Consider the following 26853-nt stretch of genomic DNA (forward strand, 5'->3'; position numbering starts at 1 on the left):
TGAGTCACACTTGACAGAAGGTAAGGTTAAAAGACACGACTTACACGTGAACTGGACAAAATCAGTAACGATATTAGAGGTATCACTTTGTCCACATGGGGGCGCCAAAATCCACATAGACTGAAAATTCCTCACAGGAACTTTAAGCAAATTAAACAATATTTATAATTGTGCACACTAGAAGCTAAATTAAGTTTATTTATTTATATAACCAACTAAGTCACAAGGTTCTTGTTCAATGTACCTCCATGTTACATTTTGGCTGAAGCATGATAAGGTTTCTATTTCATGAATCACACATCTACTGTACTTCCATTAATTTCACAATATAAAGAAATACTTGTTTTTATGTAACGATACAGACCACAAAGAGAGAAGAAGAAGAAAGAAGAAGTAAGAAAGAAAGTGTCAGGAACAGTGTCATCTGAGATCACAGAGAGAGAGTGAGAGAGAGAGAGAGAGAGAGAGAGAGAGAGAGAGAGAGAGAGAGAGAGAGAGAGAGAGAGAGAGAGTGAGGTTGAAAGAGGTAAAAAGACAAATTCATCCTTTCCTGAGCAAAAACCTACATTTGTATCAGTGTTAGTGTTGAGTCATTCTTCAGGTCACTATGGTGAAGTTTGGGAAATTTCTAGAACAGATGTCAGCACATGTTTTGCAGTTAAGACCTGAGTGTAACCATTGCTGTATATGTGGAAGCACATCTGTTCCTGCCGCTTTCACCACAGCTTTAGAGCTGTTTCCCCAGTTTCATCAGCTCAACTTCTTTGTTTTGTGTGTGCTGTGTTTGTTACTGTGAAAGAAGATTTTTCTCTGGACAAAGAGTGAGACGGAATTCATGAAATCAGGATGTTTGTTCTCACGTCGTTAACTCTGTTGCTCTCTGTGAGAGGCAATAATGCAGACACAGGTATGTGCCTCTCTTGTTATCCTGTTACTGAGCTACAGTTTTATTTTTCCTTTACAAATTTAATTATTTAAAAGTCTGAAATGTTTTCCGATAGAATATTGTCCTTTAAATGTTTTACTGGAATGCATCACAAAGTAAAAAGAGACACATTCTAATTGTAATCAATACTATTTTTACTTTATTTAATTATTTAAAGGAACAGAGGCTATTAATGAGCAATTCAGCATAGCTTCCATGTAAATACACTAGAGTTAGCCATAAGGCTAATTTTCCTCTGTAGCCCCCAGCAGGTCATAGCAAAGTTCATAACAAAAGATAGAGATGAATAATGACAGACAGAAACAATGCATCATGATAGTATGACAATGAAAACATAAAACATCACAAGAACATCAGATATATAAAAAATAGTGCAAAAAAGCGTGTTAAAGTGCTATTTGGTGAAAAAGTGCTGTATCTGGAGTTGGACCACACAGAAGGTTGACTCCAACTGTCTGATCCAACATATTATTATATCATACGAGTGAACATGTACATGTTTAAACCTGTAGAATGAGTGTATAACACACAAACACACATGCACATACGCGCACACACACACACACACACACACACACACACACACACACACACAAACACACACACACACACACACACACACACACACACACACACACTCATTGAGCTATATTAATTTATGATAGATGATTTTTTAAACATCTCTGATGACAGCATTTTTAATAAAAACAAACATATTGAGTGTTCTAGTTGTAAAAAGTATCTCCCTTTCTTCACCATTTATTGAAATTCATAAGCATATTTTAAATATCCTGTTTTTTTGTGTCTGTTTGGAGAACAGGTGCTTCTTTGGAAAGGACATTCTGTAAAGATGGATTCTGTATCAAACCGAGTGATGGTGAAATAAGAGCAGAAGCTGGACTCTGTGTTGTCATACCGTGCTCTTTCACCACTAGTCCCAGATTTCATCCCCAAAATATTGTTTGGTTCAAATGTGAGCCGTCTAAACAAAGATGCGATGGTTCAGATGTGATATTCAGCAGGAACACAAAACAAGTCCAACCTGGGTTCAGAGGTAGGGTGTCACTGTTGGAGCCTGATGTGAGTAAGAAGAACTGCAGTATCATCATCAAGGACCTCACTGCGTCAGACTCTGGATCATATCAAATCAGAGTTAATGGTTTTATAATGTTTATGAAGGAAGATGGATACACATTTTCTTCAAGAGCTACTGTCGCTGTTGAAGGTATGAACAACAACAGCAACCTTACGAAGTAAAGATTTAATTTGTTTTGCATGTAATATAACCCCACAACATTGTGTGCTCTTTTAGTTCTAATCTGGCATCAGATTATATGTGGCAGCAGTCAGTGTCTATTGGGAGCTGGTAAAAAACCTGAGGCAGAATGGAACTCCTATGTTTGGCCCAGTAAAAATGTCTACAATCACTGAAAACCAAAATTCCGTATAAGCCTTGTACTTTGTCATAAATGCCCCTACAGACTTAACTAAACTGGTTAAACAAATTACTAATTACCTTGAATCAAAAGGTTAAAGGGTTAGGGTTACTGTTAGGGTTGGGGTTATGATTAGGTTTAGGGTTATGATAAGGGTTAGGGTTAGGGTTATCATTAGGGTTAGGGTGAGGTTATGATTAGGGTTATGATTAGGGTTAGGGTTATCATTAGGGTTAGGGTTATCATTAGGGTTAGGGTTAGGTTATGATAAGGGTTATGATTAGGGTTATGATTAGGGTTAGGGTTATCATTAGTGTTAGGGTTATCATTAGGGTTAGGGTTAGGTTATGATAAGGGTTATGATTAGGGCTATGATTAGGGTTATGATTAGGGTAAGGGTTATGATTAGGGTTATGATTAGGGTTATGATTAGGGTTAGGGTTATCATTAGGGTTATGATTAGGTTTAGGGTTATGATTCGGGTTATGATTAGGGTTTAGGGTTATGATTAGGGTTATCATTAGGGTTAGGGTTAGGTTATGATTAGGGTTATGATTAGGGTTAGGGTTATAATCAGGGTTAGGGTTATGATTAGGGTTAGAGTTATGATTAGGGTTATCATTAGGGTTAGGGTTAGGTTATGATTAGGGTTAGGGTTATAATCAGGGTAAGGGTTATGATTATGGTTATGATTAGGGTTAGGGTTATGATTAGGGTTAGGGTTGTCATTAGGGTTATGATTAGGTTTAGGGTTATGATTCGGGTTATGATTAGGGTTTAGGGTTATGATTAGGGTTATCATTAGGGTTAGGGTTAGGTTATGATTAGGGTTATGATTAGGGTTAGGGTTATAATCAGGGTTAGGGTTATGATTAGGGTTAGAGTTATGATTAGGGTTATCATTAGGGTTAGGGTTAGGTTATGATTAGGGTTAGGGTTATAATCAGGGTAAGGGTTATGATTATGGTTATGATTAGGGTTAGGGTTATGATTAGGGTTAGGGTTATGATTAGGGTTATGATCAGGGTTAGGGTTATGATTAGGGTTAGGGTTATGATTAGTGTTAAGGTTATGATTAGGTTTAGGGTTATACTACATACTTTATATTTTATTAAGTCATGCAACACTCACAGTTTGGTATATACATACAATTTTATTCACAAACATGCAGTGGACATGCACTTAGGGAGAGATGTCAGAGTGTGGATGCTGCCAACAACCAGCGCGCCCCGAGCAGTTGGAGGTTCGGTGCCTTGCACAAGGACACCTCGACAGTAGCCATGCAAGTGAACCAACACCTCTCCAGCTACCAGTCCACTTTCCAATTTTCGTCCATGCTGGGACTCCAACCGACGACCCTCCGGTTCCCAAGCCAAGTCCCTATGGAATGATCAATTATGATTAGGCGTTAGGGCTGTGATTAGGGTTAGCATTACTGTTAGGGTTAAGGTTATGATTAGGGTTAGGGTTACTGTTAGGGTAAACTTCAGGGCTGCTCACCTGCTTCTGATGGACCAATCTCCCTACAGATCTGACCCAGAAGCCTGCAGTGATGATCCCTCCATTGACAGAAGGACAGCAAACCACACTGAGCTGCACTGCACCTGGTCTCTGCTCTGGGTCTGTTCCTGAGATCACCTGGATGTGGAGAAGAGGAGGAGGAGGAGGAGGAGGAGAGAATCATACCTACCTTACAGGGAACATCACTGCTTTCCAGATTGAACATTTGAGTGCTGTATCCCAAAGACACGTCTCAACCCTAACGTTAAATCCTTCATTCACCAATCACCACAGCACTGAGGTCACCTGTCGGGTCAGCTTTATAAACAACATCACAACAGAAGAGACAGTGACTCTTAAAGTGAACTGTGAGTATACTTCCCACATGTAGGCGTTAAATTCTTGTTATGATATTAAAATTATATAAAAGTAATCTTAAAATTCTGCATGTGTGTCTGCAGCATATCCAAAGATTCTACATAGCTCCAAATGTAAGGTTCAGCGTGAGGTCATGACCTGTGTATGCATCAGTGATGGGTTTCCTTTACCCACCATCAAATGGTCACTGATGTGGAACCACACCAAATCCTCTGTCACTACCGCTGTGGCAAACACCACAGCCAACAGCACCCTTGTGTTAAATGTAAAGGACCACAGCAACATAGCGGTTCAGTGTGTCAGCAGCAATGTAGTTGGGGAAGTGAAAAAGAGCCTGACCATCACAACTTCAGAGAGGGTGGAAGGTGAGTAAACACTGGACGAATCAGTAATGGCAGTCCAAAACACCTCAGACATTTGTCTTCAGCTGTATTTCCACATCAGGAACATTTAATGGATTGAGGGTTTTTAAATTGTATTTATGACTGATGTCCTGATTACAGTCTTTGTTGTTACTGAGCGTCCTCAATGCTGTGAATGAGATGTTTCATGTAAAAGTTTTATTGTGAAAAGTTCAAATTACGTCCTGTATATGAGGGTGCAACACTGAGGAAGACTCTTTGCTGAAACACATCTGCTACTCTTCTAATATTGAAAGATGTTAAAGGACATTGAGTGTGCTGACTTTTCTACCTTCTTTAAGACATTTTTGGACATGCTCATTGTAGGTTTTTACAACACGGACTCAGGTATCAATGGTGTCCCTTGTGTTTCATTTTGCTTACCAAAATGTCTGTGCTTGAGGGCCAGTACTTTCTGAAGGTGTAGGGACTTTGCGTTGAGACTATCAGCGCTGAGTATTTGATTGGTCTGAGAACTCACTCTTTGACACGTCAGCAGACTTATTTGACGTGTCTTCACAGTTCTTTAGGGCCTACTTGAAGTGACCAATTCTAACAAAGGTTTATTGTCTGAAAGGCCACTTAGGGCTGAATAAAGAACCGTTTTCGGACGTATATTACAGAAGGAAGCAACAAATCAAATTTTATCCCCCTACAAACCTAGTCGCAGTCTGAGATCTTTTGGCACTGCTCTTAGCTGTTCCAAGGACCCGACTGAAAACCAAAGGGGACAGGGCATTTTTAGTCAGGGCTCCTACACTCTGGAACAGCCTGCCAGAGGAGATCAGACTTACAGAGTCAGTTCCGTGTTTTATGTCATTACTCAAGACACATTTTTACAGGAAAGCTTTTATTGTGTGATTTTATTTAATTTTAGCTCCGATTTTAAGCGTCTCCTTTTTTTAAAGTTTGTATGGTTTTTAAGCTTTTATTTCATTTTATTTTGAATTTCTTCATTTTGCTTTGCACTTCTTCTTGTTTTTATTGCCCACTGTAAAGCACTTTGTTACTTGCATTGAAAAGTGCTATATACATAAAGTGTTATTATAATTATAATCCTATTATTATTAATGCTTATAATCAGCAAGGATTCAGGGATCCATTTATTACCAAAATCCTATGATATTTCCGTTACACCTCCCTGCAATCACCTGGAGCCTTAGCTTTATGCCCACCATGGGCTCCACCCAGTGTTCAGTGTGGGAATTACTTTAATATTTGAAACTGATAACTATTGCATCATATAAGGGTAAAATAAAACAACACATTTTGGCTCCAACACTGTTCATTTGCTGTTCCCGAAGCACCAGCTAAATGGGAACCTGAAAAAATATTACATCTTCTTTTCTGCATTTTTGTTTCAAATCTAACTTACTTGTACTAGATCTATGTAAGGCTGTGAAACTTACAAATAAGCTGCTGAGTTATAACCATGGATATAACACCTAAACATTCATACATTGTGTCCTTTTTTTTGTGACAGATCAACACGGGAAACTGCTTCCCTGGGCTGTCACTGCTGTTTCCCTCATTTTGAATGTCGCCTTAATAATCAGCCTGATGTTCCTTTGGTATGTTACTTCACCCTCACTTTACGCTCTGAAGGCTCAATCAGTGCAGTGGAGACTTATAGACATTGTATTGTGTCACTTTTTCTTTTCTCCACAGGAAAAAAAGAAAAACAGTGAAACCAAACCAGGAGGACAGAACTTACATGTCCCTGCAGAAAAAAGACCAGTCTCCAGAGTATGATGTTATCTGCTAACCTCTGAACTAACAAGAGTCAGCTTCCACTGAGCGTAGCAGAAAATATTTTAAATAAAGTCTCACTGATCTGTTCTGTTTAATTTAAACATGTCTTATTTAATAGATTTAATAGACCTAGATTTAATGTGTTATTTTCTCATTATTTAACATGTACTATTCACATCTTTAACTAGAACTTTCCAGTCAAATGAATGGTATTTTTTTAAATGATTGTAAAATGTTTGAGATGTCATTTTGGCTAACAATAAAAGTTGAAAATTTTTTCTGTATTTACCCGTTCATTAAATACATTTTTAATTTCTTGTTTTTCACAATAAAAGACATTTTAATTTCTTGTTTTGTTTTGATCTGCTCGGCCAAATATCACAAGCAACAAAAAAATAAACAAAGAAAGAAAGAATGATAAGAATATTTAGCCCAAGATATTTAACATAATAAAAAGACAGAGTGAAAAATGAAGTTCTAGTTCATTATGAATTTAAAGTTAAATCAACTAAGAAAACAGTTATTGTTGTGAAGGTTTGTCTCTGATAGAACAAGACTATATTTTGTGATCATGATGTTTTCTTGGTGGTGAGACAAGAATAAATGAATATCAATTGTTAAGCATCTGTATATATGAAAAAAACAAAAACTGTCACAGCAGATTTCAGCCAGTTAACGTATGTAAACATTTTAAGTATCAGATCTGGTGCTCACTGAGCAGGAGTGTGTGGTAGCCAAATAATTAAGAAACTTTGAAATAACCAAACGTGCAACATCCTGTTTTAACATCTTGATGTCCTGATGAGAAGTGTGGAGCTTCCATTGTTGCATCGACTGAACTTCAACTGTGCTGTGATGTAATCCTGTTTTGCCAAAAATAAAGATGTTAAAACTAGTGATGGACTGAGATCAGTTTTCAATAACTTTTGTCGATGTCGATAACTAGAGAGCAGGTCAGCTGATGGCCGATGTATAATGGCAATATCACATTGTGGTTGTGGTTTGGTTGCATCTGATAAAATACAACTATTTAATAATAAATTCATCCATTATCCCATGCACAATATACATGATTGTCTTTGCCAGTAATTTGGACTGATTTGGACTGTTGTCATTTAGGATGGGGAAAAATGCACAATAAGTTAGGGGGATGTTAACATTTGCTCGACAGGAGCCGCACTGACAGACACACTTCTCAGTCTTCTAGTGCAGGGGTTCCCAAACTTTTTGGCCAGCGACCCCCAAAATACAGGTGCCAAAGACTTGCGACTCCCACTATCCCTATAAGTAATTTGCCACCTACATGCACATGTGGCTTTGTTTCCTCTGCTGTTATTAATTAACTGCTGTTACTGATACTTTTGTTATTGTTAACTAACCTTGACTCTAACCCTAACCTTAGGAGTAATCTAGCAACAAAGAAAGGCAGAAAACTTGTAAAAAAAAATCTATTCAAAATGTTTTAATTCCAAGTTTGAATACTTAAAAAAAATACATATTTATATGAAATTTTAGACTACTTAAAAAAAGAACCCCCAATTAGTGTCTGGCGACCCCCCAGGGGATCCACAGACACTATTACAGACAGAAGTAGCACCCCAGATATCAGCTGGTGGGTCATTCCACAGTTTAGGAGCCCAGACTGCAAAAAGCCTGAAAGCCCTTGGACTTCAATCGGGCTCTGGGAACAACCAACAAGCCCATGTCGGCTTATCTTCCATCCATGTGTTGTCTGTAAAATTTCTTTGAATTAAAAATGTAGCCAGTTCAATTTAAATCTTCCATTTAATGTGTGATCTATCTATCTGCCATGCTGTCCTGTTTTGGGTGAAACTTGAACTATTTAAACTATACCAACTTGCTGAGGACAAATATTTGCACAATCGGAGCCTTAAAAATTCACAATAATGCAGAAGTGATTCATAACATGCTGCTTGTATCTGGAATGAGGAAGCAATGTATTCAGTTACTCCCTGATGGGATTATTTTGCTTTAAAATGCTTTCATTTACCAGTTGTTAGTCATTTATGACATTAATTCTTGTAAGATTATCACCAAGCAACTCTCATAACAAGTTTCAAACATTTCTTCAGATACAAACAATATTTTTGTAGCATAAATACCGCATTGTTTTAAAAGTTTGTTCGACTGTTTCAAGTGAGGCCTGGTTAATTTAGTGATTTTGTGTGGAGGCAAACCTTTATTTTTCCTGTAATTTCAAGGCATGGAGGCATGGGAGAAATCAAATGAGTGCTAACTGCGACTGCTTATACTGAATTACCTCAAATGAAATTGCAATAGTAGTTGGTGCCGACATAAGATTGGCGCTATGGTGCCCCAAGAGGGATAGTACACTGCTGACTACATTAGCATTGCTTACCTCATAAAGACGATAAAAAAACAGGCACCACTGTCTTAAATATTTCAAATGTCAAAAGCACAAATTTCCACCCATGGGGCTTTTCTGAAATTACAACTGTGTAAAAGCCATTCAGAGTCAAATGAGGAGAATATAGCACACTGGTGTCTGATGAAACTTCCTCTAATCTTGTTGCACAAAAAAGGAAAACATAGAAAAGTGAGCAGGGTCAGTTCAGAGACGAAGCTTGTGTAGAGATGAGCAAGAGAGGCAAGGACAGAGGTAACAAAAGAAAAACAACAACATTCAAAGGTGCTTTGAAATACATTTTTACACTTCAAATGGAATTTCCCTAAGTTGTTTATTCATAACCTATTTTCTAACTATACATTTTGCTGTCAAGAGTGCTGCAGATGGAGTTCTTTATATAGGCTTGAGTTTTCACAATATGTGAATTCAGTTTGTTTTGAGGATCCAACATTGATCTAGCTGAAACACTGATGTTCTAACAGCATATAGAACCCATTGAGAACAGTGCAATACTGTTAAAAAATCTCAGCATAGCCACACCCCTGGGTAGAAATCTTTGAGCTGGCAGCTACAGAACAACTGAACGTGTAACATCCTGTATTTAGGACTGTTTTGTCAGCCGTAAGCTTCACTTTTGTCCAGTTCCTTCATGTTCACTTCACTGTCAGTGTGAAAACTACTCTATAGAGAGAGAGACTGACGGTCTCAACAACCAACTCAGGATGTTTGTTCTCATTTGGGCGACTCTGCTTTTCTCTGTGAAGGACAGCAATGCAGACACAGGTACGTTTCTTAATTGTAAACTTTTGACTTTTGAACAAAATGTATTTACAACTTAGACATAGTTTCTCAAATGACTCAAGTGTTTGGTTATTTTTCAACTGTCCCCTTAGAATTATTCCAGAAAGCAGCTTACTGACTTACACTTACATTGTAGATACCAAATTATTTAAATGACTCTCCTACAACATATAATAAAAAGTAAAATTGCTGTTTTGATGTTTACCCAGTATTATTGACAACTGCAGTTACATAAAACAAAAACAGTCCGGACACTATTTGTCAGAAGTAGCAGCCATTTTTTCCATCTGTTAAATGTAGTTTATTGCCATGATTTTAATGTCCTGTCTTTGTGTCTCACTGTTTGCATGAACAGGTGCATCACAAAAAAGAAGATTATGTTATGGTGGTTCTTACTGCATCACTTTGATTGACGGAGAAATAAGAGCAGAAGCTGGACTCTGTGTTGTCATACCGTGCTCTTTCACCACCAATTGGAGGTTTACTCCCCAAAGTATTGATTGGTTCAAATGTGAGCCAAACACAAGATGTAGTGATTCAGATGTTATATTAAACAGCGACAGAGGAGTAGTTCAGCCTGGGTTCATAGGTAGAGTAACACTGCTGGAGTCTGACATTTCTCAGAGGAACTGCAGCATCATCATCGACGACCTCACTGCCTCAGACTCTGGATCGTATCAGCTCAGAGTCAACGGTGTCAGTTTTTCGAACCCGGACAGATATCAGTATCCTTCAAAAGCAACTGTTTCTGTTCAAGGTATGAAGAGCCACATAAACATAGAGTGAAGATGTGTTTTGTTGTGTGCCCATAAACTCCAAAATTGCATCGAGGCATTGCATAAACTAATTTTGGGCATTTGCCGGCCTCTGTTGGCAACCTTTGTGAACTGCAGCCATTCCTAATATAAATCTACTTTTTGATAAGTTGTTGGTTTCTTTAAGTATATCGAAGCACAAATTAAAGTGATGATGGTTTTCAGGTTGCTCACCTAATTGTGGACCTCTCTTCCATTAGATCTGACTCAGAAGCCCACAATGATGATTCCTCCTCTGAAGGAGGGACAGCAGACCACACTGAGCTGCACTGCTCCTGGTCTCTGCTCTGGATCTGTTCCTGAAATCACCTGGATGTGGAGAGGAGGAGGAGTAAATGACACCCATATCACAGGAAACATCTCTGCTGTCAAGACTGAGAATCTGAGACACAGTTCAACTTCGACCTTTACACCCTCAGCTGAGCACCATGGCACTGATATTACCTGTAAGGTCAGCTTCACAGGCGGGATGACAACAGAGGAGACAGTGACTCTGAATGTAACCTGTGAGTAGCACATAGTCCACTTTAATCACAACTTTTATACTATCTAAATAGTTTTTAAGGATAAAGTTGTGCAATGCATATCTTTGTTTCATTGACACAGTGTTTCATTTTGTCTCACAGATGTAAAGGAAGTTAAAGTCTCAGGGAATACACGTGTGAGGGAGGGTGAGACTCTGAATCTGACCTGCAACATTGAGAGTTTCCCTCCATCTCTCATCACATGGACAAAACTCTCTGATAAAAACATGCAAAGGGGAACAGAAACAAATCTGCAAAACAACGCTTCAACCATCCAGGAGAACCAAACTGCAACCTGCCTTCAGGAAGGAGTCGGAGAGGTGACTTTATCTATCTCTAATGTGACTGCAAAGGATTCAGGACTGTACGTCTGCACAGCAAAACATCTGAACAACACCCTGATGGAAGAAGCTGATGTTAAAGTGATATGTAAGTGTGTTGCAACAAACATCACTTTTTCATTCTTCTCATAACACCAGAAGTTTATAGCAGGGAACTGCTTCAAAAACATTCAAAGCCCAGCATCTCCCAGGCCTGGTCACTTTGCATATTTGATTCAAATTGTGTCCCCATTACTTACACATATAAAGACTGTCTTTGCATTAGTTTTTATTAAAAGAGGTATTAGGTCCTGGGATCAAAGAGGAGTTTGGAAGACTTGCAGCTTTTGTAAGTCTTCAGTGGAGCCCATTAATAAAACCTTTATTATTATATACATTTTTAGGGCCATGTAAATGTACAAACTTTGGCGCCATCTAGTGGTTATCAAACAATCAAGACACTGTGGATGTAAAAAGCTTTACACCTCATCTAATTCATAAAACAGTGAGTTTATTAGAATTTAATAATCGTATGCAAATCAGTTATCATTTTATGGTAACATACTTGTCACAGTTTAGTCATTTTCCTATTTTTTTTTGTAACTCATCTTTTATCATTATCCTGTATAACTGTATCTATACTGTTTAGCAGATAACACATTAAAGCCTCTGGGAAAGTGACTTGGAATATTTAAGATTCAAATAGATCATCAAAATGAAATGTGTAATCAAGCATCAACAATAAGCCGAGTGAAAATTAGCTTCCATCACTATTAGAAAACACAGTTCAAAAACAGTTTATCTTCCAGTTCAGACCGTTTCTCAGGGTAGTGGGCATGGCAGCTAACTTTTAGATTTTTGATATTTATTTAGTCATAAATATCCATGTAAACCCTAATGGATTAAAGTTAATTTATAATATTTTTTAATTAAGAATTACAAATAATAAAATTGTTAAAAAAAACATCATAGATTGAAAGTATTTATTGATTTGTATTACCAGAGGCTTTAACAATTGCCTTAGTCTCTTTCAGTAGGATTCTTTAAAAGTCATGACAGTTTTTAACTATGGTGTGTTTTTATTACCAACCTTTATTATTACACATACACACATTTACTGTTGGAGTTATTAAAATGATCCACCTCTGTATTTAAACCTCAAATATTTTGTTTTTGTCTTATTTTCACAGATATGAAAACGCCTGTAATCACTGGGAATGTGTCTCTTAATAGAGGAGACGCTCTGAATCTGACCTGCAGTGTGGAAAGTTTTCCTCTGTCTCATATCACTTGGACTCTTCCTCGTTCTGACACTGACCTGCAGAATGACACCGGATCATCCACACTCATCATCAGTAATGTGAAGGCAGAAAACTCTGGAAGATACATCTGTACAGCAAAACACCTGAACTCGACCGTCACTGTATTCTCTGATGTTTCTGTGACTTGTAAGTACACTGTACTTATCTGCTGATAAAGAGGTTCATGTTCAGATTTAACTCTAGCAGCAGCTGTTGTGTGATGCTGTGACTCTGCTCATGTGTTCACAGGGTTTCCAAGCATCTTTAAAAACTCTGGATGTGAGATTCAGTCGAGGGTCTTGACTTGTGTTTGTCTCAGTGAAGGTTTTCCTTTACCAACCATCAAATGGCCGCTGTTGAAGAACCATACTCAGTACTCTGTCATTACTGCTGTGACAAACCACATAGTCAACAGCACTCTCACACTAACTGTACAAGACCACAGCAACACTTCTGCTGAGTGTGTCAGCAGCAATGAAAATGGAGAAGTCAAAGAAAGCCTCACCATCCTGATTAACATGCCAGAAAAACAAGGTACATGTTATCTACTAAACCACTTCTGCTGCTGCAAACTAAAGATTACTGTGACCCTTATGGACAGCTGTAATGCAAGCTGCTGAAATGAATTTGTATTTTACTCATGTTCAGATCAACATGGAAACTGAATGTTTCCTCTTGTTCCTCTTAAAGCAGATCAGTCCTGGGGATCAAAAATATTTTCATGGCTGGAAGTCCTCCTTGCATTTTTACTGGGTGTACTTCTGACAGCTGTCCTTTGTCTTTTGGCAAAAAAATGCCACAGGTATGCTTTTTATTCTAGTAAAGTTTTTTTTATTATTGTTTGAATAGTAATCACACATGCATTGAAACTTTCTGCTTTTTTTGTAGACAAAGACAGATGACCTCTGGAAATCTGAATAAGACTTTGGAGATGGTGACCAGCCAAGAAGATCCACTGGTAATCAAAGTTCATTATATTGCTATTATATTAAGTAGCAATTGAATCCAAAACACTGTGCTCAATTGACCATGATTATTACCATAAAACCTTGTATGTAAGATGCAGGGCCACAGAGGACGCCTAGCACAGAGATTTTTCTGCGTGCAGGGCATGTGGAATTTTTATTTTCTACCTGATGCAGTCGTCATTTTTATGACCAGCACCCACGTTTGGTAAGAAGCTAGTGAACCTGCGCCCACATTAGCGCACATTGGTCTTAAATGAAGTGTGGTCAGGCGCAAAGGTGGTGCATGGCTATCTTTAGGGAACATAAAGTGTTTTTATGAGAACAATGGAAAGGGGGATGTTGAATCAGCTGGCTTGAGCCTGGTCTATTTCGGTAGAAAGGTTAAAATCCACCTTGTAAATATCAATACACTAGCCTGCAGGTGCGCCTGGCTCTTAAAGGGAATGAGAGCAGACACAGATTGGTTTGATTCGTGTTACACCCAAAACACACCTTTGAATATTCAAGGAACTTAATCCAACCTCTTTGTGCCCTGCATTTCACTTAGCGTCCTGATTGTTTGCTACTTAACCAGCAACAGGCTGTCAGGCTGCCCTGATACACCTTGCGCCATGCGCCTTAAACCGTGCATTTCAGATCACTTAAATAAGGCCCACAGTCTATTTTATCTCTCAGGGGGAATACAAGTTCAAAGTCTTCCCATTTTCACAGCATGCAGTTTCCATGTAACCCTGCTAGCTACCAGTACAGTACTTGAGCTCAGCCTATGTCATCTTTGATAGTTGTGAAGTTACTTCCAGCAAGCATTTCACCTAAACTCACAGGACCTACCTTCTGTGGTCACTTGTATTAAATTGAGAAGTCTTTTCAATGAAAGCAGCACTTCACAAGATTCATTTCATCAATGGTATAGCCCTGTTTTCTTTAAACACATGATTTTGACCTAATACGGGAGAAAAGCTGTTAAAAAATGGCCCATCAACCTGGTCTACATCAATATTTATCCCAGCATGCTTTGTGCAGTGAGGCTGTTGCTTTCCTCTTTGAGCCCCATCTTCTGGTTAAAATAACGTATGGAAATAAATCATTTTTATCTACATCTTATTCTGGTATGTTGTTCACACCAGTGTACACAATGCAGCTCACATTAGAAATGGAAAATGCTCTTCAAACTATTTTTAAAACCTTAACAAAATAAACCAGAAAATAAAACATTTAGATTATAGTTTGACTTTTAAAATTGTTAGACAATGGACATATTATGTACATAAACTACATAAGATATCCTGCATCACTAAACAATAATAAGCAGCTGTTGAATGAATCTTTAACTTTATGTTGTACCTGACAGATAGATGCCGGTCAAGAAGCAGAAGATGATCACACCTATGATCAAGAGGTAACAGAAGGAGGAGAGGCTGTGGCAGAGGAGAAAACCACCTCCGATCCGGATGTAGGACCAAAAGACGTGGAGTACGCCAGTATTGATTTCACAGTGCTGAAAAGAAAGACAGTAAAGAAGCAAGAGACCACAGAGACCACAGAGACAGAGTACGCTGAAATTAAGAAAGAAGGAAAAGAGCAAAGAGAAAACCATGATGGGATAAATGGTGAAATGATGCAGGGAAAAGAAGAGGAGGTGTTGATAGGGGAGGAAGAAGAGACAAAAATACATGCCTTAGAAGAAGAGGATGATGCAACAGTATACTCCACTGTGAAGGATGTACTAGATGAGATTTGAAGACTTTATTGTTGACTTGTTTTGAGGTGATGTTTCAGGATCAGATGTGAAAAATTAATGTTATGAACTTATGATGGACAGAGGTGGCTAGTAACGAGTTACATTTACTCCGTTACATGTACTTGAGTAGTTTTTTCAAAAAATTGTACTTCTGAGAGTATTTGTTTTGCAGAGTACTTTTTACTCCTACTCAAGTACATTTGTGTTAAAAAATATGTACTTTTACTTCGTTACATTGGGCTGTCCAGTCGCTACTTTTACCGTTCCTTTTTTTCTACATTTTATATTGTTTTATACTCAGCTGATCTCTCACGCGGCTCCTTCTGATCCAGAGCTATAAATAGCCTCAACACTGAATGAACGGAGAAGTAGCTCCGGCCCCGCCTCCACCTACAGCTGGGGAGAGAGGCTGCGTAATACCCGCGTCCCCTTTGGAGGAACATGTTTACCCTGTACCCAAAATCCAGACTCTCTCATAACTTCTAAATGACGAGGAAAAACAGTCACATTATGCGCTGCTTACTTTGTCTATACGGTGGAAATCTTGAGCTTATAGAACAATTAAATCTTAAAAACATGTCATGGTGAGTTATCAGTTAGGTAAGCTAAGGATCATACAGGGTAATATTAAATCTTAAAAACATGTCATGGTGAGTTATCAGTTAGGTAAGCTAAGGATCATACAGGGTAATATTAAATCTTAAAAGCATGTTATAGTTAGTTATCAGTTAGGTAAGCTTATGATCATACTAGTTAATATTAAATCTTAAAAGCATGTTATAGTTAGTTATCAGTTAGGTAAGCTAATGATCATACTAGTTAATATTAAATCTTAAAAGCATGTTATAGTTAGTTATCAGTTAGGTAAGCTAATGATTATAGTAGTTAATATTAAATCTTAAAAGCATGTCATGGTGAGGTACAGTTAGGTAAGCTTAGGATCATACTGGTTAACATAAAATCTTAAAAGCATGTTAGAAATGTTGGAAAGTAATCTAAAGTAACTTATAAGAGCAGTAAGGTAGCATGCTAATAAAAACAGCTGCTTCTGAAGCCCAACAGTCACCTCAGAGAGATTCTTCAGGACTGAGTTCATGGCCTTTTTAAACACTTCCAAGTTGTTTTAGTATTTTCAAGTTATGTTTTTAAGTAAGATGTACTGAAAATAAGTTAAAGGTTAAAAAAGAAAGTTTGGAAGGCATAGATATATTTTTTATTGTAATGTTGGAGTATTAATGTTCTGGAGTTCTGATGACATCTTAGACAGTTTGAAGTTCTAGCTTGTTTTAAAAAATGAAAGTGGGTACATTAGTTTGTGCACATTGCAGCTTCTCTTTCTTTAATGTTTGAAAGTAAACCATGCCTAACAGCATTCATTTTGGCATTTTCCTATTTATGTCACTTTATTAAAGGCAGTGAGCACTTCACATTGTTATTAGCATTTCCAATACAGTACAATTTTATATATGATACTACTCACAAGTTACTCATTACTTGAGTAGTTTTTTTTTAGGTACTTATTTACTCTTACTCAAGTACTTATTTCTATGAGTACTCTTACTTCTACTTGAGTAACATCATTAGAAAGTAACAGTACTTTTACTTGAGTACTGTTTCGGTTTACTCTACCCACCTCTGATGATGGATTTGTTTTCTAATGAGTGAATGAAAGTTCTTCATGTTTTTTATTTCTGCATTTCATTGTTAAACAGGTTTACCCTTATGAGAGGGTAACTGCGTGTAAAAACTGATATTTTTGATAATGTATATGCATAACACATTCACATAAAATGTTTATTGTCTCAAGCCTTTTGCAGATTCTTTTAAAAAATACTGAAAAATATGGCATGATATTTTAAAGCCTTGTTAATGTGCTGTATAACCAATCAAAGATAACTTCTCTCTCTGATGAGTTGCAGGTATAAAGTATCTGGCCTTTACATACACATAATTCTTTTTGAGTGGTCGGTTGTCATCAAAGTCTGTCTTACTTCTGGTGCATTCTGCAGGATGAACTAGTTTTAAACTAAGTGTTCAATGTGCAGGGATGTGTGCTAAATCATAAAGACAACTCTGTGGTCTGTTTGTTTCTCTTAACAGATACAATCTAGCACCTCAAAGCGTGAAGAGGAAGTTATTAAATAGAGCACAGGGATGCCATTTAAGTCAAAGTTTAAACTGATGATCACCCAGGACTTTGCTGAGTGTGGGCTTAAAGATTTTAGACAGTAAAGTATTGAACCATGTGAACATTTAAAATACAGAGGTTCTTTTTAGGAGGCAGTTTTCAGCTGAAATCAAAGACTAGAATGAACACAAACACTATCAGGTTTAATCTGCAGGTGTTAGTACTGTCATTTTTTTATACATTGTGGATATGGGACTCCACACCTCACTCTTACATACTCACAATTGTCACTATTTACTCAATCACATTCATTTACTTAATCATATTATATCATATTAATTTTACTCATATAGCCAAATATACTAATCATCATGAGTGTTTAGATACAAATATAGCGTTTACTGAAACCATGCAGCTTGGCACCACGGAGAACTGAGACCTGTACAGTATTGAGGCCTCTGTCACCCTGAACATCTGAGAGAGTGGAAAAGTACTGAGAACCAAAGAACGCCATGACTGCATGTCTGATAGCGGAAAACCATAACAACAAGAAGGACCTGAAGGTTGTAGTCACAACGACATATTAAAAGTAAGACGTAATGTAGCCAAAAACAGGAACCAGGGCCTTGGGAGAATTCCATGCATCAGCAGACATAGGTTCAGTATCCCAGAAATTAAGGGGGGCAGGTGGCAGACCACACGTAGCTGATGTGCATTGGTGAATGATGAGAGAACGTTATCCTTGAGGGTAGACAGGAATGTGTGTGCGCTAACTTTCACGTTTCAGGACAACTTCTCAGGCCTTGAGGAATATGATGGGAGTCAGAACGAGGAGGACATGGACGCGCCTCGGGCCAATGAGGGGGAGGCAACGCCCTCAAATTATGCACAATTCAAATTCATCCTATGTGTTAATAAATACTGGGTCAGGGAAAAAGTAGTCAGTTCAGACTTCGCGAACTGAACAGCACTGTTGTTGATCAGGGACACGATAGTCAGACCCAGAGCTCTGTACACTTTGCAATTTCTACTGGTGTTTAGAATAAAGCTGATTTTTGAAACTTCAATACCTCCTCCTATTTTCTTCATCAAACGAACACGCGAGGACCAGGCATTCAGAGAGGTCCTCCAACAACATGAACCTTTATCTAACACAAACAATGAGCCATAACTTAAATTATGCACACTCAGGCACAAAAGCTTCTTGAGCGGACATGAACGGACATGAACTTCCTCTTTCTCAAATTTTCTCACTCTTAAATGTGATGTAAAATTTAAATGAAGATTTTATATTTTAGACTTTTCTTTTTCAAGTGGAACATTAAACATATTTATATATTCAGACATTAATTTTAGATGATTTGAGCAGTTTCTTCTGCTTTGAAATGAGAGACATCTGCGTAAAGATACTTCCTGGAAACTTTTTTAAGTGTAAAGGGGGAAGAAGTACAAGAAGAGGATGAAGAGGAGGAAGAATCATTTAACATCAGAGACACTCGGCAGAGATCACGGAGGACAGAAGAGACGAGAACAAGAATAAAGAGGTAAACTTTACTGATACTGAAGTTTTATGTTTTAATGTAAAGTTAAGCTGTCAATGTTTTTAATCTTAACTAATTATTTATTTGATTATTGAAAGAAAAAAAAAATCTTTCTTTGAAACCAAGATGTTTTAATGTGGAAGGTTTTGTTTTAAGGACAATGTTTTGGATTTTTGATTTTAATGAAAGAAAGGAAATGAGTTAATTTGCAATGACAGATAACTGTTTTTATACATTTTCAGAAAACACTCTTTTTAATATACATTTTGAATAAAGTTACATTTTTTTAAGACACCTCTAATTAGTAATGTCATTTTTACCTAGTCAAAGCCACCAATCTTTATTTGATTGATGATACCTAAAGCTAGTGATAGAAAAAACATGTTTTATGAAACATTTCCAAAATGTTTAAAACTGTGTTATCTGTTTATGCAAAGGAACTCTTCAAATATTTATTTCAGAGCTGTATTGAAGTGTTAGGTTAGTAAGAAATGTGTCACAAAATGCTTCAAAATAAAACTAATAAATGGACTCAACCCTGAAGATGTTGACCACATGGATGAAAAATATCAAGAACCTTCACGGACATATTAAGACTCAGTTAATTCATATGTTGATCATAAAATGTACACTATTCAAATCCCTATGAACCATACAGGGGTTAAATTAAGGATTTATTTATTTATTTATTTATTTATTTATTTATTTATTTATTTATTTATTTATTTATTTATTATTAATTATTAAGTTGTTTCATGAACTTAAAGACTTTAATGTTTTAAATGTTTTTGCCTCTGAAGGATAAATGTTTCCTGTGGACGGAGAGATCGACTGTCTCCAATAAACAAAGATGTTTGTTTTAATCGTGGCAGCTCTGCTTTTTCCTGTGTGGGGCAGCACTTCAGACTTAGGTGTGTGTCGTTACTAAAGTTCTTTTTTGCCATTACAATGTTATAGATATGAACAAAACAGAAAAGAATGATTTGCCATGATAAAGATGCCTGAAATGTTCTCTCCTTTATGTTGCCAAATAAGAGGCATCATTTTTATTTCCTACAGCATCTATGAACTTAATTAAAAATCTGAGATTTCTTTATCTAGATGATCATGTGTTTAAAAAAAAGTGATAAGGTGAAAGAAATATGATAACTACTGAGATGCTGTGATGTTTTCTGAGCGCTGCTGACAACAGCTGCTTATAACAAAGTAAAGTCGATGTTCTATCTGTCTAAAGAAACAAACAACTTCATGATTATTATGAATTGTGTTTTGTCCCTGCATCTCTCTCTCTGTTTCAATAACAGGTTCATCAGCTGAAGAAAAAATATGCCAATTCCGTAACTTCTGTACCACTCTGAGCGAAGGAGAAATAACAGCTGAGGCTGGACTCTGTGTTGTGATACCGTGTTCTTTCACTACTGATTCTGACTTTACAGCCACAAATATAGTCTGGTACAAATGTGAAGAACCAAAAACAAGATGTGACCCTTCAGACGTGATATTCAGCTCCACTGAGCCCAATAATGGATTTAAGTCTGGGTTTGAAGGCAGAGTGTCACTGTTGGAGTCTGATGTGAGGAAGAAGAACTGCAGCATCATCATTAAAGACCTCAGGAAGTCAGACTCTGGATTTTATCAGTTCAGAGTTGTGAGTACCAAGCCTGCTGGGACGACAAATGGATTTAGATTTGATAGAAAAGCAACCATCTCAGTTAAAGGTATGAAAAGCCAAAACAAATGTAATACATACAGACAACTTTCTTTGTACTAACATGATCGGTTAAATGTTTGATTTAGTCTTATGACAGCATGAAGTAATGTTAGACATGTATTGACCTCTGTGGGCCAAATGTAGGAACTGCAGCAGTTTTTCAGATACCTCAAAATCTTTAAGATAATATTTGTTTATTGAAGTTAACCGTAAGCTCTAAGTTTCTCACCTGCCTCCACTCATGGATCTCTCTCCCATCAGATCTGACCCAGAAGCCCACAGTGACGATTCCTTCTCTGACTGAGGGACAGAAGACCACACTGAGCTGCACTGCTCCTGGTCTCTGCTCTGGATCTGTTCCTGAGATCACCTGGATGTGGAGAGAAGGAGAGAATGACTCCCACATCACAGGAAACATCTCTGCTGTCAAGACTGACAATCTAAGACACAGTTCAACTTTAACCTTAACACCCTCAGCTAAGCGCCATGGCACCGAGATCACCTGTAAGGTCAACTTCAAAAACAGCATCTCTACAGAGAAAACAGAGACTCTGAAAGTCACCTGTGAGTAGCACCCACTTTACATTGATCTCTCGTGTTATTTTTATGTTGCTAATTGTTCGACAAGCTCAACTAATTCAGTTTAGAAACCCTGAAATGTATCTGTGAATGTTAAAAGTTCACGACTTAAACAGTGAGGTGAAACCTTGGAGCTTTACCCAGCTCTCAGTGTAAATAACCCTTAAATTTATGTTCCTGGTGACGGATCGACACAAAAGACTTTTTACTCGAGTCTATATCCTCTCCTGTGAACTAGTGTTTACATATGTTTCTTTGACATTGTGTGAAGTGATGAGTGATCTAGTTTAGGACACTAGATTTCCTGCTTGTCTGATGAGTTTCCATGTTTATTTCTCCGTATTAGTAGTGACATATAAGTGGTGATGACGTTGTTCAAGTATGGTTTAATCTCACTTGTAAAGTTTTTCTTTTTCTTCAACATACGGCTCTTCCACTGTATATATAATGTCAAAAAAATATTGGACTGAAACCTGTACATCCAGACTTCTGAACATCTGATGCAATTATAAAAAAGTAAATATTTTGATTGATATGAACATTTAGGGAGTATTTACAAATGTTCTCTGAAAGTAAATCTGTAGTCCTAAACACCATTACCTGATGTCTTTACTTTCAGAGGGCCTTCTCAGGTCTAATGTCAGTGTGTTTGATTTTACAGTCATAGATAATGAGCTTTCTTTTTAAACAAACATATTACTTTTTATTTTTTTAACTCTCACACCTGTTAAATCATTTCTTGGGCCTGCAGGTTGTTCTGAGTTTCAAGTATGAGCCTTAAGTTTGGAGTGATTGGAAAATGTTTTTAATTCTTGTCTACATTTTTGTCTTAAAGATGTAAAGGATCCTGTCATCACGGGGAAAAGCGTTGTTCGAGAGGGTGGTGCTCTAAATCTGAACTGCAGTGTTGATAGTTTCCCTCCGTCTGTCGTCACATGGACTAAACTCAGCTCCAACAAAACCTTGAACACTGAAACTGGAACAGCCGAACTCATCATCTCTAACATGACAGCTGAAGATTTTGGGAAGTACATCTGCACAGCAACACAGCAGATCACTAACCTGACGTCACATACTGAAGCAAAAGCTGCAAGTAAGAAATGTCCTATGAAAAAGAGTGTGTGATTGTATCATCTTACAGTGTGTTTGCTGTGATGTTGAAATTATTCTTGTGTTTGCAGTGAAACCAAGGATCTTAAACAGCTCTGCATGTGAGGTTCAGTCAGAGGTCCTGACCTGTGTGTGTATCAGTCAGGCGTTCCCGTTACCCACCATCGAATGGCCGCTGCTGGAGAACCACTCTCAACACTCCTGCACTTCTAGTGTGTCAAAAAACCTGCTCAACACCAGCATCTCTGTATCTGTGAAAGATCACAACTTCGGCCCTGTTGTGTGTGTGAGCAAAAATAACTTTGGAGAAGTAAGAGAGAATCTCACGGTCATCATAAGAAATGAGTTTACTAAACAGGAGGGTAAGTGCTGACAACCAAAAATGTGTCTAGATGTAGGTATGTGTTGTATTCTTGAGTCTTCTCCAGGTTACATCTAGCCTTCAGACAGTGGTTACTATTGGTAATATGTTTTAACTGCAAGTTCATATTTCTGCACATGCTGCACACTGCATCAGATCTGTTGTTCAGGGCAGCTGTTTGTGGAAGACAAAACAAATACAAGGGAAGAAACAATAAAGATGTTGATAAGAACAAAATTATGTTCCAGAGAAAGCAGAGATAACTTTTGCAGAAAGACGGGGGAATTTTCTGTGGTTATATTCTCAGGTGAATCATCTTTTTATTCAGCATCTTTTCCAACAGTTGGGTGAGGCAAAGCACTTCAGCAAGTGTGTTGCTAGCTTACTTGAAGAGTTTTTGTAAGTCTTCTTCAGAACAATGATCACTGTAACCACAGAGTTATTTCATTTCTTGAAATGAGTGTTTATGATAAATACAACACTTAAAAAATCATGCAATCTGTATTGCGTATTTTTCTACAACAGACTCAAATGGTCCTTGTGCAGTGCTCCCCTGGGCTGTTGCTGCTGTATCTCTCCTTGTGAATGTTGCCTGTGTAATCTGCGTGGTGTTTCTTTGGTATGTTGGTACACCACCTTTTTAAACTTGGACGACTTAGTCGATGCAGTGGAGACTTTTAGACTCTTACAGTATTTCTCAACTGCTAAAACACATTTCTTGACATCCACCACACTTTTCTCAACACTATAAGCACAAACCCCAACTTTCAAACTACATTCACCAAACCTCTGACTCTTTCTGCAAAACCAAACAATCGTGTCAGATCATACCCTGAGTCAATCAAAATTAAAACAATACTGAGCAGTTATTAAATATTAGATAAAAAAACTTAAAACACAATGCTCAGGACATGAAGCTGTAGAAATAATGTTTGTTGTTCATAGTAGGCTAAATTAATTTTGCAACAAAAAATAATTATCTCTGAATTTGCTCCTGTATACAGTAAAAATAAAGCAAAAACACATATAAATGAGAAGCACATTACAGTGTAATCCACAAAATCAAACTGAAGTGCTTACAGTATCTACAATCATTTAGCCACAAGTGTGATCAATTTTGAGTCGTCGTGTTTAACTGTGACACCTGTGCTTACCATTATGCAACAAGTGCATCACAGTGCAAAATGTGTTTTAGTGAGTGAGAATGTGTTTGCAAGTTGTGTCTAACCGGTTGAAAAGTGCTTATGGTTTTACCAAAAGAGTGACTGATTCAATACATGGGTTCAGGCCGCTAAGGAATTTGGTTCAGACAATAGGGTTTGGTGATTTAGCAATTGAGAAATACTGTAATCATGTCAGACTTTCTTCTCTTCTCAAAAGGACCAAAAGAAAAGCAGTGAAACCAAACCAGGAGGACAGGACTTACATGTCCCTGCGGAAAACAGACCGATCTCCAGAGTATGATGTCATCTGCCAACCTCTGAATTAAGAGTTATCTTCCACTGAGTGTCGTGGGAAAGTGTGTTTATAAAGTCCGGCTGATCTTTCAAGCAGTGTCTCAAACATGTATAATATTTAACAGAATGGTATTTAAAGTGAGCTGTTATTACTTTTAGTGTGCCGTTGATGAACATAGATTTAAGCAGAAGTTTACTGTAAAGACTTTTTTCCTTGATAACATGTTCAGATGACTTTTTTTATGCTTTTGTCTGCGAAGTATGAAAATCTTTTACTTGAGTAAAAAGTACATTTTTGTGTAAATGTGAACTAAAGTAATAAATGATAATAATAAAACATGTACGGTCATGTTGTTTGTTTAATACTAGATTCCAAAATCCCACAACAGTCTTTTTCTGAGACTGTTATCTTAATCTGAACATTTCACATTCTGGCATTCCTCAATAGATTAATGTTAAAGTGTTGTAGTTGAAAAGGTAATGTTTCTGTAAAGACAGTTCTTTTGACATAAATGTGGACTCTTCAGTGAATACATCAGAACAGGTCTGTCGTGCAGTACTTTACTAGATTAACTCTTTAATTCTCCCTTCTCTTCAGTTAAGGAGTCACATCTTTCCCTGAATGTTTGCAGCCAGAGATTTGTGACCAGTTTGGATTTCCTCATCATTGATTTGTACTTCTGTGCAGTATAATGTCCAAAGGACCTGCCCTGTACTGTAATGAGTCAATTAGTTTAGTATCAGAGAAATATGAAGGTTGTGTGTTTTTGTTTGTGGTATATTTACTTGAATATAGTTGATGAATTTACCAGTGACAAACTTGCATTTAACAGTGTATTCTCCACTACTGCAAAGAGACCTTAAAGTGTTTAGTCAGAGCTGGACTGTTGAGGGTGAACTTCAGCGTTGCTTTATCCGTCCCAGGTCATTTCTGTTCACAGCTTAAGATACTACCAATGGTTTTCACTGCCTCACAGTGGATTTAAGTGAATACTACATGCAAAGATTTGATTCTAATAATGTTTCAAATACAGTCATCAGATACTACGAGCACAGTTGTACTACACAAGTCAGTGTTGAAGTGATTGGTTGAAACTACTGAGACTTTTCTGAGAACAGGATCTCTGTCTGCATTTGTATTGAGGAAACACTGCAAAAAGATACTTTCTTTTCAATTCTTTGCTATGTGTGAGTGTGTGCATGAATGGTTGTCTGTCCATATGTGTTAGCCCTGTGACAGGCTGGCGACCTATCCAAGGTTTACCCTGCCTGGTGCCCGATGACGGCTGAGATAAGCTCCAGCCCTCCTGTGACCCTGCGCGAGATAAGCTGTAATGATAATGGATGGATGGTCAAAATAACACATCATCTTTCACATGTCTTTTTATTTAATGCCATGAACTTTCATTTGAACATCCTCACACAATTAATGCTACAGATATAAGCTTGTTACCGACCATTCACATAAATGTGTCTCATAATAAATTAAGTTTAAGATGACATAAAGTTCATAAGAATTAAAACACTTGTGTTGCATTACTTAGGTCAAAGAGAAGATCCTCAAAAAACAGCAAATAAAACCGCTTTGTGAGAGGTCTTGGATATCAAAAGTGCAAATGTATAATTCGATTAGAAGCACATTTTTCTGCTCTGGAATAAGTGTGTAAAGTTCAATCCCAGGTAATTTCTCTTCACAGATACATTTCAGTAAAAATACGCCCAATTAATTTTTCCCTGCCTTACAGTGGATTTAAGAGTTTATAGAGCTTAAGATTTGATTTTAAATGATATCTCAAAAGACATTATCAAAGGTACAAAGAGCACAGTTGTACTACACAAGTCAATGTTCAAGTCATCGTCTGAAACTACTGTATCCATAGATACGGCTGAGTATGAGCCATTAAACCACACAGTAATGCAGAAGTGCTCCCTCAGGCTCTGCCTGCATGTGTAATGAGTAAACACTGTAAACACACTTTGTGTTTGATTATAAAGTTCATGATGCACTTTATCTTTCACATTTTCTTTGTAATGAAGTGATTTTTCTGAAACAGTGTGTGTGTCGTATGATTGTACGATAACTTATAGTTCAAACTAGGGATGTACATTTTAAGTATTTTCCGTGATCGATTTTTAGAAATGTTAACGATGAATTATCGATTAATTGATAAAAAAAAAAACATTATTATTCTTACGTCAAAAACAATGCCAAATAGGTTGTTTTCCCCCTAAATTGTATTTTCTACAGCAACAAAATGCATATAACTGACGGGATTGAATACGGGGACACGTTTGACACGCTGATTATCAACGATCAGGCTCATTCAAATATTCTCCGCGGACATAATATTATAAAGTGAAGGCTCATAATACTAACAGAAACGTACTTCAGACTCACAGTGTCCAGTTTTCTGTCTACTCGTTCTTATTGAGAAAAATAAACATGTGTATTCGGTCAGGTGCCGGCCGGGAGCGCAACCGGGTCATAATCAGTCCCGCTGGAGAAAAGCTCAGCCCATAATTTCTCACCTGTCTGTTGCCTTCGTATCCAAAGGTGGGAAATATCCTGTTTAAAGCTGTCAACCTTCGTGTCCGTGTCGTTGTTGGCAGCAGTTTTGTATTGATCCTCTTTTAAAAAGCGCACGTGGAGACCTGACGCACAGCCGCAGCCGCCAGCTGAGCGTCTCCGCTGTG

At 37.5% G+C, this 26853-nt stretch overlaps 3 protein-coding genes and 1 long non-coding RNA gene across 6 annotated transcripts; 3 read left to right on the forward strand and 1 right to left on the reverse strand.

The window, feature by feature from the left end:
- On the forward strand, positions 1–6661 carry LOC117822884 (sialic acid-binding Ig-like lectin 6). Of its 2 annotated transcripts, XM_034697824.1 has the most exons (7): positions 1–20; positions 803–907; positions 1767–2171; positions 3912–4250; positions 4344–4625; positions 6145–6232; positions 6330–6661. In XM_034697824.1, exons 2-7 carry the CDS (start codon positions 847–849, stop codon positions 6424–6426), a joined length of 1272 nt encoding a protein of 423 aa, XP_034553715.1. In that variant the 5' UTR covers positions 1–20; positions 803–846; the 3' UTR covers positions 6427–6661. The 2 variants fall into 2 exon arrangements, with proteins under 2 accessions (XP_034553715.1, XP_034553713.1); XM_034697822.1 differs by lacking the exon at positions 1–20 and having other exon boundaries at positions 594–907.
- On the reverse strand, positions 3516–26738 carry LOC117822885. The gene is made up of 5 exons (XR_004633275.1): positions 26689–26738; positions 20882–21022; positions 10593–10727; positions 3883–4020; positions 3516–3762 (listed from the first exon to the last, which is right to left on the reverse strand). It is a non-coding gene; the product is annotated as an uncharacterized LOC117822885 (long non-coding RNA).
- LOC117822878 (sialic acid-binding Ig-like lectin 10) lies at positions 9394–15438 on the forward strand. 2 transcript variants are annotated; one of them, XM_034697812.1, is made up of 9 exons: positions 9394–9585; positions 9959–10360; positions 10619–10924; positions 11045–11371; positions 12453–12710; positions 12813–13097; positions 13254–13365; positions 13452–13521; positions 14883–15438. In XM_034697812.1, exons 1-9 carry the CDS (start codon positions 9525–9527, stop codon positions 15270–15272), a joined length of 2211 nt encoding a protein of 736 aa, XP_034553703.1. In that variant the 5' UTR covers positions 9394–9524; the 3' UTR covers positions 15273–15438. The 2 variants fall into 2 exon arrangements, with proteins under 2 accessions (XP_034553703.1, XP_034553704.1); XM_034697813.1 differs by having other exon boundaries at positions 13257–13365.
- On the forward strand, positions 18578–24458 carry LOC117822883 (sialic acid-binding Ig-like lectin 14). Its single transcript, XM_034697821.1, has 8 exons — positions 18578–18944; positions 19742–19852; positions 20246–20659; positions 20914–21216; positions 22067–22324; positions 22413–22703; positions 23228–23321; positions 24083–24458. The coding sequence occupies exons 2-8, from the start codon at positions 19792–19794 to the stop codon at positions 24189–24191; spliced, it is 1530 nt and encodes a 509-aa protein (XP_034553712.1). The 5' UTR covers positions 18578–18944; positions 19742–19791; the 3' UTR covers positions 24192–24458.
- Positions 26739–26853: the final 115 nt, after the last annotated feature.

Source organism: Notolabrus celidotus, chromosome 12 (genome assembly GCF_009762535.1).
Source record: "Notolabrus celidotus isolate fNotCel1 chromosome 12, fNotCel1.pri, whole genome shotgun sequence".
Classification (NCBI taxonomy): domain Eukaryota; kingdom Metazoa; phylum Chordata; class Actinopteri; order Labriformes; family Labridae; genus Notolabrus; species Notolabrus celidotus.

Bases quoted from the DNA above. Each gene is read 5' to 3' on its own strand.
- LOC117822884 (XM_034697824.1), top strand. From the start codon at position 847: ATGTTTGTTCTCACGTCGTTAACTCTGTTGCTCTCTGTGAGAGGCAAT. The intron at 2,172-3,911 runs GTATGAACAACA...ATCTCCCTACAG, and splicing joins AGCTACTGTCGCTGTTGAAG to ATCTGACCCAGAAGCCTGCA. The intron at 6,233-6,329 runs GTATGTTACTTC...TTTTCTCCACAG, and splicing joins ATCAGCCTGATGTTCCTTTG to GAAAAAAAGAAAAACAGTGA.
- LOC117822883 (XM_034697821.1), top strand. From the start codon at position 19,792: ATGTTTGTTTTAATCGTGGCAGCTCTGCTTTTTCCTGTGTGGGGCAGC. The intron at 19,853-20,245 runs GTGTGTGTCGTT...TTTCAATAACAG, and splicing joins GGGCAGCACTTCAGACTTAG to GTTCATCAGCTGAAGAAAAA. The intron at 23,322-24,082 runs GTATGTTGGTAC...TCTTCTCAAAAG, and splicing joins ATCTGCGTGGTGTTTCTTTG to GACCAAAAGAAAAGCAGTGA.
- LOC117822878 (XM_034697812.1), top strand. From the start codon at position 9,525: ATGTTTGTTCTCATTTGGGCGACTCTGCTTTTCTCTGTGAAGGACAGC. The intron at 10,925-11,044 runs GTGAGTAGCACA...TTTGTCTCACAG, and splicing joins AGTGACTCTGAATGTAACCT to ATGTAAAGGAAGTTAAAGTC. The intron at 11,372-12,452 runs GTAAGTGTGTTG...TTATTTTCACAG, and splicing joins AGCTGATGTTAAAGTGATAT to ATATGAAAACGCCTGTAATC.